At 26.9% G+C, this 14,329-nt stretch overlaps 5 protein-coding genes across 5 annotated transcripts; 2 read left to right on the forward strand and 3 right to left on the reverse strand.

Moving 5' to 3' along the window:
* Positions 1-460: 460 nt before the first annotated feature.
* On the forward strand, positions 461-3,244 carry FG379_002189 (uncharacterized protein; the record flags this gene model as incomplete). The annotated part of the gene is made up of 1 exon (XM_067328058.1): positions 461-3,244. One exon carries the CDS (start codon positions 461-463, stop codon positions 3,242-3,244), a length of 2,784 nt encoding a protein of 927 aa, XP_067183597.1.
* A 262-nt stretch (positions 3,245-3,506) lies between these two features.
* On the forward strand, positions 3,507-4,688 carry FG379_002190 (uncharacterized protein; the record flags this gene model as incomplete). Its single annotated transcript, XM_067328059.1, has 1 exon — positions 3,507-4,688. One exon carries the CDS (start codon positions 3,507-3,509, stop codon positions 4,686-4,688), a length of 1,182 nt encoding a protein of 393 aa, XP_067183598.1.
* Positions 4,689-5,168: 480 nt separating this feature from the next.
* FG379_002191 (uncharacterized protein) lies at positions 5,169-7,061 on the reverse strand (the record flags this gene model as incomplete). Its single annotated transcript, XM_067328060.1, has 1 exon — positions 5,169-7,061. The coding sequence occupies one exon, from the start codon at positions 7,059-7,061 to the stop codon at positions 5,169-5,171; it is 1,893 nt and encodes a 630-aa protein (XP_067183599.1).
* A 1,675-nt stretch (positions 7,062-8,736) lies between these two features.
* Positions 8,737-10,443, reverse strand: FG379_002192 (phosphoglucomutase; the record flags this gene model as incomplete). The annotated part of the gene is made up of 1 exon (XM_067328061.1): positions 8,737-10,443. One exon carries the CDS (start codon positions 10,441-10,443, stop codon positions 8,737-8,739), a length of 1,707 nt encoding a protein of 568 aa, XP_067183600.1.
* Positions 10,444-10,975: 532 nt separating this feature from the next.
* FG379_002193 (3x TPR domain-containing) lies at positions 10,976-13,843 on the reverse strand (the record flags this gene model as incomplete). The annotated part of the gene is made up of 1 exon (XM_067328062.1): positions 10,976-13,843. One exon carries the CDS (start codon positions 13,841-13,843, stop codon positions 10,976-10,978), a length of 2,868 nt encoding a protein of 955 aa, XP_067183601.1.
* Between the last annotated feature and the right edge of the window lie 486 nt (positions 13,844-14,329).

Consider the following 14,329-nt stretch of genomic DNA (forward strand, 5'->3'; position numbering starts at 1 on the left):
TTTCTGTTTATTTTTCGTCAATGCAAATAATTATAAATCATTATTAGACTCAATATTAATAATATTATTGATTGTAGCACTAGATGTGAATATTTAAATATTGTAGGAATTAAAAACTTGAATTCGTATAATAATTTCATATAAATGTGCGTTACCAGTGTAAATATACATAAAATAGATTTTTTTTTCGATGTATAATATGAAAAATCGAATAAATACCGGGTAAATATGAAATTATAAAATCGCTAAAAAAGTAAACAAATATAATTAAATAAAGGTAAATATTAGTATTTAGAATTTCAACTAGAACATACAATTACAATCTTAATAAATATTAGTAAATATAATGTTATATATTCAATAATATTGTATATATAGTAAAAGTAGTAGATTATAAAAAAAGGCAAGGTAAAAAATAATGGATTTTATATAGAAAATATACACCATTTGTATGAGTAACATGGATTTATATGGTTTAAATTACAAAAATGGCGATACAAGGAAAAGATGCCACTTAATATTAGATAATATTAAAATAATAGTTAAAGATGATTTAGAAAGGCTATCATATGATAATGAGATAATTTTAGGAATGTTAGAAATATCCCTGTATCCAATGGAAAATGTAGAATATAGTATACTAGCAACGGATTTCATATGTACAAATATTGCCTTAAATAATATAATAAAAATTTGTATAATAAATGACAGTCTTAATAGTTCATTTGATTATAATAATTACATTGAATTAGACTATGGATCGCAGTCTAATATAGATTATAGTTTGAATACAGATTCGGATTCGTATTCTTATTCATATTCAGAGTCAGACCTTGAGATGGAGTTTGGATTTGAGACAAAAAGAGCAGAATACAACGAATTTGCGTGTAATGTACAAAATAAAAACAATTATAGTGAATTTAATAAAGATGTGAATGAACCAAATAACGGTACTGAATGTTATAAAAATCATAATACAGGTTGTAATTTAAATACAAGAATCAAATTGGGTAAACATTTAGTCAAAAAAAATAAGGAGTATCCAATATCGATGTTAATAAAGTTCATAACGGATTATTTTGATATTGATTCGTGTAATTATATGAATTATATGGGAATGTACAATTTTTGCAAGATAATATATTCACTTTTATTATTTAACTTAGACTGGACATTAATAAATATTTTATTTATAAATGAAAATTATATACTAAATAATTTAATATTATCAGTGAGTCATGAATCGGTTGTGAATTTATTAAAAATAGTAATAATAGTTATTTGTGAATATAATGAAATAAATAAATTAGAGGCAGTAAGTAAAAAAGAAAAAAAATTATTAAATGGAAATGTTTTATTTTACAATAATAATAGTAATATTATGATTAACAAAAGTTATATTAATAATATTATAAATATATTAACGAAATTGTTGGTTTATAATTTGCGAATATGTGAAACTGAAATCAATGAGTTAAACTGTGTAATTAATAAAAATGATAATTATTTCGTATTTGATAGTTACTATACAAATCTAATTATAAATAAAACAAGTGGCTTTATAAATGAAATTATAAATAATACAATAGACATTAGTAATATTGTTGATTATTTTAAATACAATCAAATATGTGATAATATGGATGTTTCTCCATTATTTTTATACAACAAATTAGATAGATGGCTAATATCAATGAGAAATAAAAATAAGTCACATAACAAGAATAAGAATCTGACTTTATGTTTCGAATTTATATTAAATATTTCATCAAAAGAAGTTGTAAATGAATTATTGGACATACTATTATCTTCCATAAAGAAATTTATAGTTAATGGAAGATTTAGTACAGGATTTTTATATTATTCCAATTCATTCAAGTGTTCACTGTCTATAATAAATTCAATACTGAACAATGGTTCAAATTCACTAGTCGCGACAACTATGAATAAAACTAATTATATTGCTGATAATAATAATAATTCTAATTATCATGTAATAAATATGAACATTAAAGATAATAATAATAATAATACTAATCATAGTAACCATAGTAACAATGGTAATAATAATAATAATAATAATAATAGCAGTAATATCATAATTAATAATAAATACATTAAAATAATTGGAAACATTAAAAAACTTATTACTGTTAGGCATAAGAACGAAATAGAGTTATCAGAAAAATTATTGCTTGAATTTGAAAGAAATAAGATATTAAATTGGAAACTTTCCAATAATGTAATTATACCAATTATAAAAACTTACATATTAGATATTGTTTATGAATTGTATGATAAAAATAATACATGCACAAATTATACTGGTACTGGTGATAGTAATAAAATTGAAATAGTTGATGAAAGAAGAGCATGCATAGTTACAATATTAATTGAATTTTTTAATTACATTGGAATTACATTGATTAACGATCAATTAGAATCTGTAAATAGATTATTATCAGAGTTGGACAATAAATCAAAGTTTCCAATTATTTTTGAAATATTTGATATTATCATATTTAATGACACTAGTATTAATAGCAATAACAATAGAAATGGCAATAATATTATTATCAACAATAGTGAAAGCATTATAATTGAGGATACCGTTTATTATCTATTTAAGATATGCATTAACAATATCAATTACAATAGAATAAAAGATATCAAAAATAATATATCTTTGAATGCAAGACTATTATTTATTTATCAATATTTGAATTCGTCTTTTATTTATAACTTATCAAAACTTGATTCTAGTCAAGTAAAAAGCGAAATAGGTGACGATAATTATATTAGTACTAACTCAAATAAAGGTTATCCTGACGTGAAAAAAATATTTAACGAACATATAAACAAAAAACTTTTAGATAATAGAATGTTAAAGAGAATGGAGAATATTCATGCAAAAAATACCAGTAAAAACTATTCTGGTATTATCGTTTCCTGCACGAGTAACAGTCAAGGTTATATTCCAACTAAGAATACAAATAATGTTACCAGTACCTCTACTAATATATCTAGAAAAAACGTGAATTTAACTAATATGAAAAATAACAGCACAAATCTAGGCACCGGTGCAACTATTGGCGTCACTTCTAGTGCAAATATTAATGCCAATACAAAAAGATATAATATTCCGAGAATACCGAATGTTTTATTAAATGAACTTTATTCAATTAGAAAAGACATCTTTGAAAGCTCAAATATCGCAATTATAGAAAAAATGTTTCAAAAATGAAGGCAATGATCCTTTTCTATTGTTTGCTTCAAATATATATCTAGGTTTTATACATCATGTATTTTAATTTATTTATCGCTTAAATAATAGTAGTTGTTACTTTCTTGTCTTTTCTCTCTAGACTTCTACATGAAACTGATGAGTTGTAGGTTATTTTTTACTTTTTTTTACCGGGAAAACAAGAAATAATTGAAAGAATAAATTTAATAGTAAATAAATAGAAACAAATATTAATATCCTTTTTGAATAGACCAAAAAAATAATGTATGTTGATATAAATGTGGTAGAGTGTTATTTGAAGGATAAATATGGTGTCGAATCAATACTAGATGACAAAAAAAAAGAAATATTAGATCTAATAGGCAATAAGTTCAACAATGAGTGGAAAAAGAAGCTTGATGATTTTATATTAAATATAGATATAAGGCAGTATTTTATAGGGAAATCAACAAAATCAGTAGAGAGCTTAAATTTTAGTAATGTATTAACGATGATATTAAAATTCAGCGACTGTTCAAAGTCAAAAAAACAGTTGGACACAGAAATATCGTATAATAATGAATCAGAAGACAATAATTCAGATTTAGAAAAAGATTCTAACAATACTTCAAATAATAATTACTCGAACAGGTTATACAATTTAACACTAACAACTGGTAAATCGGGTAACCATGACACTCATGATGTAATATTAAACTGTATAGAATATGAGAAAATTAAACTGTTTAGTGATCAGTCAATAGTTCCAGGTACCAAATTGTTATTAAGTAATAATATAATGATAGTTAATTCAATATTACTATTGAATAATAATAATTTTGTATATTTGGGTGGAAAGGTAAATGATATGTTAGAATCATGGAAGTTAAACAACCTATTAACAGAATATTGCTCCAGAAAATTAATAAATTCAAAAAGTACGTTAAATAAACCACCTAAATTTGTTCCGTTTATAAATAAAGATACAGATAAAAAAAACTTGATAGATAAAGTCGTAAATGCAGAAAGTATATACGAAAAGAGTAGAGAAGCTAATAGAAATAATAACAATTTTAATGAATTAGATAATGTTATTGAGAAAAATCTTGATAGCATATTTAAAAGTTACAATGACTTTATTATCAATATAAATAATTATAGAAAGTCCAATATTAATAATAAATTAAATATTTTTGACAAATTTAATCATATTCAACAAGATAAATCTAATTTAAAAAAAGATAAAGTTAAGAAAACAAATAATAACTACGATAATAATGATCCAGGTGCTCCAGTTAAAGTCTACAGAGGCAAATTTAAAAGCGAAGTAATCGATTCAGAAGCCAAAAAATTCATTGTATCTAAGGACGCAAAGCAGAACATATCATTATTTGACCATTTATTTTCAAAGCTTGACATTAGTGATCCAAATACAAATAAACTAATGAAAAACAAAAAAAAATAAAATTTAAACTGTTAAATTAAGACACAAGAATATTGGTAGATGAGACAACTACTAATAAACCAACCTTTCAAATCACTTAAACAATACTGATATTAAAGTAATAGTAATAATGGCAATATTTCAGCAGACGTAATCATAATAAAAATTGCAATTGAATTCATAAGGACAAAAATTCAATGATTTTTTACTTATTTATCGTGATAATATCATTTAGGTCACACTTATTTAATCATTATTTGTTGTTTACTATTTTTAATCTCCATTCCAGAATTCACTTGCAGACTAGAACCTAATGACAAAAAACAGTCAGAAATAAAGTCAAAATGAGACAATTATCTTCAAATCGATTATTATATCGTCTACTTATTTAGAACACTAAAAAAATATTTACATCCTCCTTTTCATTCCTCATAATCATAAAATCATATTTATTGAGTTGAAAACAAAGTGGTCATTTGATTATTTTGATTCTAAATGTATTTATTGCTCAGATTGATCAATCGTTTCTTCAATATCGTTAATTTTGGAGATTATAGTTTTGATATGAGCTTTCTGTTCCTCCAAATCTTCAATATATCCGGAAAGTTGCTCAACTCTACTCTTTATAGCTTCTAGTCTTCTTGAAACATCAATTTGCATTCTCTGGATAGTTTCTTTACGGGATGATACCTTGTCAAACAAGGCAAGTAATTTTTTGCTAGGTGCTTCAGATTTCTTTATAAATTTACTGATTGTTTCTAATTCAACTCCCGTCTGATTCTCGTATCGTACTAATAGTTCTACTGTAGCTTTGTTTTTCTCCTCATCTCTTTTTAATTGTTCAATTGATTGTTTAGCCAAAGCAATTTCCATATCCATTCTTGTCATTTGTATATATAAATGTGTCACATTTTTGGTATTGTCCAAATCAAGTGCTATTCTAGCTAGTATTTCTCTCTCCTTTCTCAATTCCTCCCGTGTTCTTATTTGTTCTTCTTTGCTTTCTTTTATCATCTTCACTAAACTTGTCATACTTTCCATTAGTATTTTTAAATCCGACTCTTGTTTTGTATCAGAAGATTCTATTCTATCTAATTCACCCTGCATCTTTTTTTCCTCGGAAGCCTCTTCATCTTCATCATCACTAACAAATTGAGACTTATCAGAATCGGATGATTTTGATTGGACTGTCGATTGTACTACTGAATCAGAAACATATCTTGGTTCAAAACTATCTTTTCCAGAATATATAGATGTTTCGGCGTTCTCAACAGTGACAGTGGTATTTACTCCTAAACTAAATTTACTGAAATCAGTTTTTATTTTTTGCAAAGACTTCCTATCATTGTCACTATCATCATCATTATCATCATCATCATTATCATCATCATTATTATCATCATTATCAACATCATTATCATCATCATTATCAACATCATTATCATCATTGTTAACTCTGTCTTTAATACAATCTTTAACACGACTAGTGGAACATGTTGAAGGAGTGTTACTCAAACCATAACAACTTCTTCTGTGGAAAAAGCATTTACCAGACTCACTACATAATTCACAGTTATGCGAGTAATCTGAAACCACTGCTTTTCTTGGTGATCTAGTTGTTTGATTTGTGAAATTTGAAACATTATTTGATGACACAATATCTTCGATGGAAGACAATATTTTAGACGAACTCGTATTATTTAACAAAGAGGTAACACCACCATTTAATCTTAGAATATCTACAGATACTTCCTTCTCACCTTCTAATTGATTGCAAGAATTAGTAAGCAAGTTCTGTCCTCTTAATTTTGTTTTCTTAACAACAGTATTATCTATTAAATCACATGACAAAGCTGCACCATCTATTCCCTCAAATTTGATATCATTACCTGACCTTCTGGTTAATATACTCATTTTACCACCTAATTTTAATTTTGTTAATATCAGTTCCTCTTCATCCTCCTCTTCATCATTTTCAACCTCTTCAGTTACAATCTCTGGGAATTCTATATCTTCTGATAATGTATCATAAAATTTAACTTCTGGTACTTCTTTTGGTTCTGGAACAATGTATTGAACAGTTTCAACTCCTGGCGATAATTCTTTCACATCGGTAAGATTAGTAATTTCTTCACCTACCACTGGTGGAAGTGGTAATTCAGAAAATGGTTCAGTACGAATAATTTCACCTGGTAATGTTTCTTTTTCACGCCTTAACAATAAGAATGCATCAGTTAATCTTTCATCTACTTTCCCTTCTTTTTTAATAATACAGTGTTTACATGAATCAGATGTACCATCTAGTGGCAATTTTAACTTTTCATCTGCAAATGCAAATGTAAAAAATAAAATATAAAGCAAGAATGTGACAATTTTTTTTATATCACCAAACATTTTCTCACTACTTTTATATCTCAAAGGTTCGATTTTATATATTAATCTACACAATTTTGTTATGTATATTTAAATACAATACAAAGTCAACATGTACTTATATATGCATATATACATATACATATATATATATATATATATATATACATCAAATCATATATATATACATATATATACACATATATATACCTTTATCTACTTATTTATTGCTTGTTTATTAATAATTACATATATGTAATTGTTTTCGTAAATTAAAATGTATTTATTTAGTTTCACTATATCGCTTTAAACTTGCGATGGATTAATCTATGTGCAAATTATCCTTCTTCAAATAAATTACAAATATGCCTTGAAGTTACTCTCTATCTTCAAATTTAAATTTTCTATTATTAAAATTTAAGGTTAACTACAAACACTCGCTTAGAGAGGATTAAGTTAAATATACAGGGAATTAAAAATGATTAATTTCTTTTCTTAGTATGAAAAACCCATAAAATAACTATAAATTTGTATATGAATAAAAAAGGAATTTATAGTTGACTTCTTTCCTATCTTGACTTCTTTATTTAACTATTTATTTAATCGGATTATTAACCAATTAACTGAAAATTATTACCTTCTGCTATTAAGTATATAATGATAGTGATATGTCTTTTACACTAGTATACTTCCATTAACAATTAATTATTTACCGGCATAAACGTATTTTTTTTTTCAGGTACATTTTTTGCCGGGATCATACCTTTTAATTTAATAATCTAATTAGAAAAATTAAAGTTGTCTCAGTTATTGGCGCCTATAAATGGTACCCTTTTATCTAATATTTTGCACTATTGAAGAAAAAAAGTTAATGAAAATGAATATATTATGGATAAATTATATTCTCGAATATAAAGATATATTATAAGGCTATTAACGTGCATTTCATCAACACTAGTAAATTTTCTTTTTTTTATATTTAAAGATAATCCTAATTGTAAATAATAGATAACTGCATATTGTATTTCACAATTATTGTTTTATTCAGGATTGTTCTAAAACTACATATATATAGTGATTTTCCAATGTTTCATATACATTGCTATTACTGTTATTGTTTTGAATTACAAAATTCCCTTGTATTTGTTTTCTTAGATGAAAAAAGTATCTAATAGTAGTGGTAATTTTGAATAATTCTAGGAATCGCGCGAAGTAATAGTATATGAAATTCTACGATAAAAAAGTTCTTTATATCTTAAATAAATTATTCTTTTTCATTGTTTTTTTATAAACAGACTAAATTCGCTCTATCTATGGAAGCTTTATAAATGGATTATTTTTTCCACATAATTTAATGTGAACATAAGCACATTTATGCTAACTATACTGCAAGTTGACCACTAAAGACACGAGTTGCATTATTTATGCGAAAATTAGCCAATTCTTTCATTGATTCAAAGTTTTGTATATATTAAATTAAACTCAATACAACAAAAATTGGGTTATTTAGAAGCACTATTAATAGTAGTAAATAATATTTAAGAAAATATGGAGAAAAATTTCTACGTTGACTTTTCTAGAGTAAAACTATTGAGCATCAAAATATATTCATCACTTAAATAAATATCGCTAAAATACATTTGTGAGTAAATTCATATTTGTAAAAAAAAATATATATTTTTTTTGTGCTCTTTCCTTAGGTAATAACAGTTGGTTTGTCTCTTCCAGTAAGTTCTTTCAATTTAACTTTTTTCTCAACAATCTCAATCAAATTTCCTAAAACATCATTAATATTATCATCAACTCTTGTGAAATCAGAAATCGTTCTTTCAATATAAACTCTAATGGTAGCACCAACAGAGCCAGTACCGGATAAACGAAAAACTATCCTGGATAAATCATTGAATATAAATCTTAAGCCCTGATTTTTTGCAATAGAACCATCAACAGGGTCTTCATATGTGAAGTTGTCGGCTGTTTTTAATGTTAAACCATAAGGCTTTATAATATCAATAATTTGACCCTCATCTTCTAATAGTGAATTTAAGTGTTTAAAGAAGTTATCAGCATTTTCCGTAGGAATTGACTCATAGTCATATCTTGTGTAATAGTTTCTTCCGTATGTTTTCCAAAACTCACGTGTGATATCTTCCACTGTAACTAATTTACATGAAGGGTCAGGATTTTTGTATGCTAGAATAGATAACCATGCCAATACTGCCCACAAACCATCCTTTTCACGAATATGGTTACTGCCAGTACCAAATGATTCCTCACCACATATATTTATCAAATTAGCGTCCATTAAATTGCCAAAGTATTTCCAACCTGTTGGTACTTCATAACATGGTATTCCCAATTTTTCAGCAACATTATTCAATGCAGTACTCGTAGGCATCGACCTAGATACACCAACAAGACCATTTGAAAAATATGGTATTGCTTCTCTTGCATATGAGGTTATTATTGCAACTGAATCTGAAGGTGTAACGAAGAATCCTTTTCCCAAAATCATGTTTCTGTCGCAATCACCATCACCAGCGGCACCAAAGTCTGGTGTACTACCATTAACGTCGTTTGGATTTAATATTTTCATAATATTAACCAGCTCTTTTGCATATGTCAAGTTTGGATCTGGATGTAAACCACCAAAGTCCGGTTTATTTTCAACGTGATATAAATTGGAGCTTGATAATCCAAATTCATTTACAAACAAACGTTTTGCATATGGGCCTGCTACACCATGTAATGAGTCAAATACCATATTAAAATCACTTCTAGAAAGAAACTTCTTAATCTTATCAAAATCGAATATATTCTTCATAATACACAACCAATCCTCAACTGTATCTATTACTTCAACTGTAAATTTACCTGGAACTAGCTCTTGTACTCCTACTCTACTTAAATCTATTTTTGGCAAACTCATTCTTCTATAGGAATGTATTGTCTTAGATATCTCGTAAATTGAATTTGTAATAGAATCCTGTGCCGGACCACCATTCTTTCCGTTGAATTTTACACCAAAGTCTTCATCTATACCACCCGGATTATGCGATGCTGTTAATAGTATTCCACCTATTGCTATCCCACCTTCTCTTTCACGTATTATTGCACTTCCTGCAGGTGTTGAACAAAGACCATTTATTCCTGTCCATATTCTTCTTACATTATGTGCTGCTGCTATTTCTGATATTATTTGTATTGCTTCCGGTAAAAAATATCTACCGTCACCTGCCACTAACAATGTAGAATTGTCAAAATAATTGTCACCAAAAGATCTAAAGTATGACTCTATAAAATTAGCCAAATAAGTACCTTCCATAAAAACACGCGTTTTTTTTCTCAAACCACTTGTCCCTGGTTTTTGGTCTAAATACGGTGTTACTTTAATTTCCTCCATTTTTTCCATTACTCTAAATTTGATAAATTATAAACAAATAAGATATACTTCTTGATAAAAATATAAGTAATCTCTACTAAATGAAGTAGGAATTCGATTGCTCTTTATTTCTTCTTTTATTTTAATTTACCCTTTTAGTGTTTTATTTATTAACTTTTTGATTCAACAATTTTCTTTTTTATTTTTAGGTTTGTTTATTCCTTTAACCCCATCATCCCGCTACAGTGATTAAGATATGATTGGTGTGTGAATTTACCGCCTCTCCCACATACTCATATTCAATGGTGCATCAAAGCTTAAGTCCAACGGTTTAACAATTATTGTATCTAAAACATATTGATGTTACGAATACAGTATTGGTACTTTTATTTGTTTTTGAGAACAAATAGAAGAAGTTTGTATCTACTAGGATGTATGAATAGGTAATTTGTTTATTCGGTGATGACTAATTTTTTTTTTGTTTAGACAGTACAGTAAAAAAAATGCCTACAAAAGATAAAGAAATTAACATGAATAGAATTAATAGTACACACTAAATATTTTCGAGTAAACTACACCATTCAGGTTTAATTACCCTCAACCTTTTAATAATAGTATTTAAAATCATATTAACCTCATCTAATTTTGTATCGTATTCATCCCGTGAATTAAGTTTAGATATAATTTCTTTAGCATCGGAAACAATATTTGGTATATCTTTGAGATATTTGTATCTATCATCAGTGCTTATTTTATCATTAAAAATTATATCAGCCGAACCCCTTAATTCTCTAATTTTACTTGAATATGCAGAAACGTAGTCTCCTTTCAATAGTTGTATCTCGCAAAGTACATAGTATACGACAGGTTTTGATGATGTTTGTGATATGTCTTTAAGTAAGTTAAGTGATTTATTTATAAGGGAGTACTGTTTTTCACTATGACTTGTAATATTCTTTGTAATATCATTATAGTATTTATCACTTTTAATTAATTCAATTATCTTTGGTAATGACCACATTGGAAAACGCTCTTTACTAGATGGCAATTTCAAAATGCTACTTAAGGATTCAATCATTCTATTTAAATCTTCCCTTTGTATTGCAATTTTTAAACATGAATCCCACATCATCCAGTTGTCTCTTGAATATTTAAGACCTTCGTTTATTGCGTTTTGGGCCTCGTTCCAAAGTAATTTTTTCGATAATGCTGCTGCTAAATTTGCCCAAGCTTCTCCTTGTTGTTGATCCAGAGATACTACCCTACTAAATGCTTGTTGTGCAACATCCCATTTTTCTAATCTAAGTGCTACACAACCAAGTGAAAACCAACAATTTACATTAGTTGAATTGACTAAAGATGCTTTAATATACGCCTCTAATGCATTTTCATATTCATTTTTTTTAAAATAATAATTACCTAGTGACCTTTGTGCTCTTGCAAATCTATGACGGGACAAGTTCCATGATTTTTCGTAATATTCAATATTTTGTGTAAGATCACCCAATGAACAGTATAAACGAGGTGTTTCTCTTATTTTTAATTGTTTTTCAACTAATTCAATGGCTTCTGTTTGTCTGCCTGCAACTATTAAACAATCTACGGCATCTTCCCACATGCACATTTCAACAAACATATTATATGCAGATAGTACTGAACCTATTCTCATCATTCTTATACCTAATTCTTTTTTTGCCTCCCATACATTTGGGTAATTTACCGAAAATACTAATTTGAGACGTTCATATGGCCCTGGTTCCTTATCATTGAATTGATCAACTAATGATTGTAGTTGCAGACATGCTCTATCGGCTGTTTTACCCCTATGATGTTCTGAATAACAACGATACCATAGTGCAGTTGAATAACAAAGCCAATTATGTATTCTTTTTCTTATATCTTCATCATTTATTTTTGATATATCAAATATTAATATACGATTTGTCAGTGCATTTAATTGCTCATAAGCAATTAAGTCATTTGTAGGACTTGACTCGTAAATGGCAACACTATGTACCAACAATATACATTGCTCTATTATTTTCAAGCAAGACGTTAAATTCGTATTATTTTTATCATCTAATTCTATATTTTCGAATAAATCAATATCTGGATCTATGTCTTTAAGAAGTATATTTTCTGGAATTTCTCTGCCATTTTCACATTTAATATTTCTATTAATAATTACTTTATCGTTTGTATTATATTCCAATTCTTTATTAAATCTGTTTATTTCTACTACCAGTTGTGCTGTACTTTCTCTTTGGGATACTCTTTTTAAGCCTAATGCACCTGTAAATGAGTACTTAAATCCATTTAATTTTGATAATAATTTGAGAATTATAGCACAAGGATTTGCTCTGCTAAATGTTGCCAGTGAAATGGCCAAATCAAGCAATAATATGGATATAATATTTATATTATTGGAATATATACTTTTTAATTCATATTCATCAACATCGAATTGAAAAGATCTAAGTAGATTATCTTTATAACGTTCATTTATTGGAAAATTATTTATTGTTATTTTCAAGTCATCTTTAAGCCATTTATAATAACAATCTATTATTATATTTTCCAAATAGGGCACTGTCGCAAATTTAATTCCACCTTCTAAGCTCCTTTGCCATATTTTGTAAATTCTTTGTTTCCAAAAATATATATATTTTAATGTATTATTTTTTATATTTAATAATTTGTACTTTAATGAAAGTTTAATTAGTTCTGACCTATTATTGCCGTCTAGTTCATCATTTATATCAATTTTACTTAAAGATAGCATTTCCATTAATAATATACTCCATGTTAAATATATAACTGAATTACATTTTTGGTATATACACTCACCATCAATTTCTAATATTGAAGTACAATTATTAATATAATCGTTTTTGCTTATTATTGAATTAAATTCTTCATTGTTCAAGTCTACATCTGTAATCAAGCTATCCGAGTCGTTTCCATTGTACAAGTTATCATCCACTTTAGATTTCCAATCTGCAGATATACCATCTACAAAGGTGTCTGGAGGACCTGTCCAGTTTCTTTGCATATAAATATTTAAAAATAATATTGATATCGATAGTATCTCAAATTGTATTAATCTTTTACCTACAACACGTTTTTCAGAATTAATGTATTCTGAGTAGTAGTCAACTATATTCTTGTATATGACCTCTACTGAATCACTCTTTTTATCAATATGAAAACTCTTTAAAAGTGGTCTTAAGACCAATTTATTGCTTTTCTCATTAAATAAGCATTCACAAGAATAACATTTTGATATATTTATTGAATTTAATAGTCGCGAAAATAGATCACATGATAATACGTTTTCTGTTTTTAAATACTCTTCATATTCCGGACAAATTAGATTTTCCTCCCAATAGTCAATTGCATCTTCCACAGCTTTATCTGTCATATTAATTTAAGGATAGTATTTTCTAATCACAATTGAATATGTTAAACAATTAGTAATTTTTAGACTTATTTCCAGAAAATGACTCTTATTACACTGTCCTTTTCTATAGTTCAATTTTAAACGACCGAAACGCAATATTTGTGAAAACTATCTGAATTAATGATCAAGCAAATGAATCTAACATCTGATTCTAAGTGCGTTTCAATAATTCAGTATTTAAATTCAACTCTTGTAGTATTTTACATATTCTGGAATTTGGCGGTAAATCAAGAATTAAGTATGGTGCAAGTTGACTGGTTTAAAAGAAAAGAGGTAAATAAAGTATAATTAAGATCACGGCAACTAAGTATATACGTATATAGTAGTGAAGTGTGAGCCTAAAATAGATAGTAATACAACTGAAAGTACAAACTATCGTGATTCATTTGATGTATATTTATATACTATGCACATTCTTTCTTATAGGGATTGAAATGGAATGATAGG

This window comes from Cryptosporidium bovis (genome assembly GCF_009768925.1).
Source record: "Cryptosporidium bovis isolate 45015 chromosome Unknown contig_3, whole genome shotgun sequence".
NCBI classification, from domain to species: domain Eukaryota; phylum Apicomplexa; class Conoidasida; order Eucoccidiorida; family Cryptosporidiidae; genus Cryptosporidium; species Cryptosporidium bovis.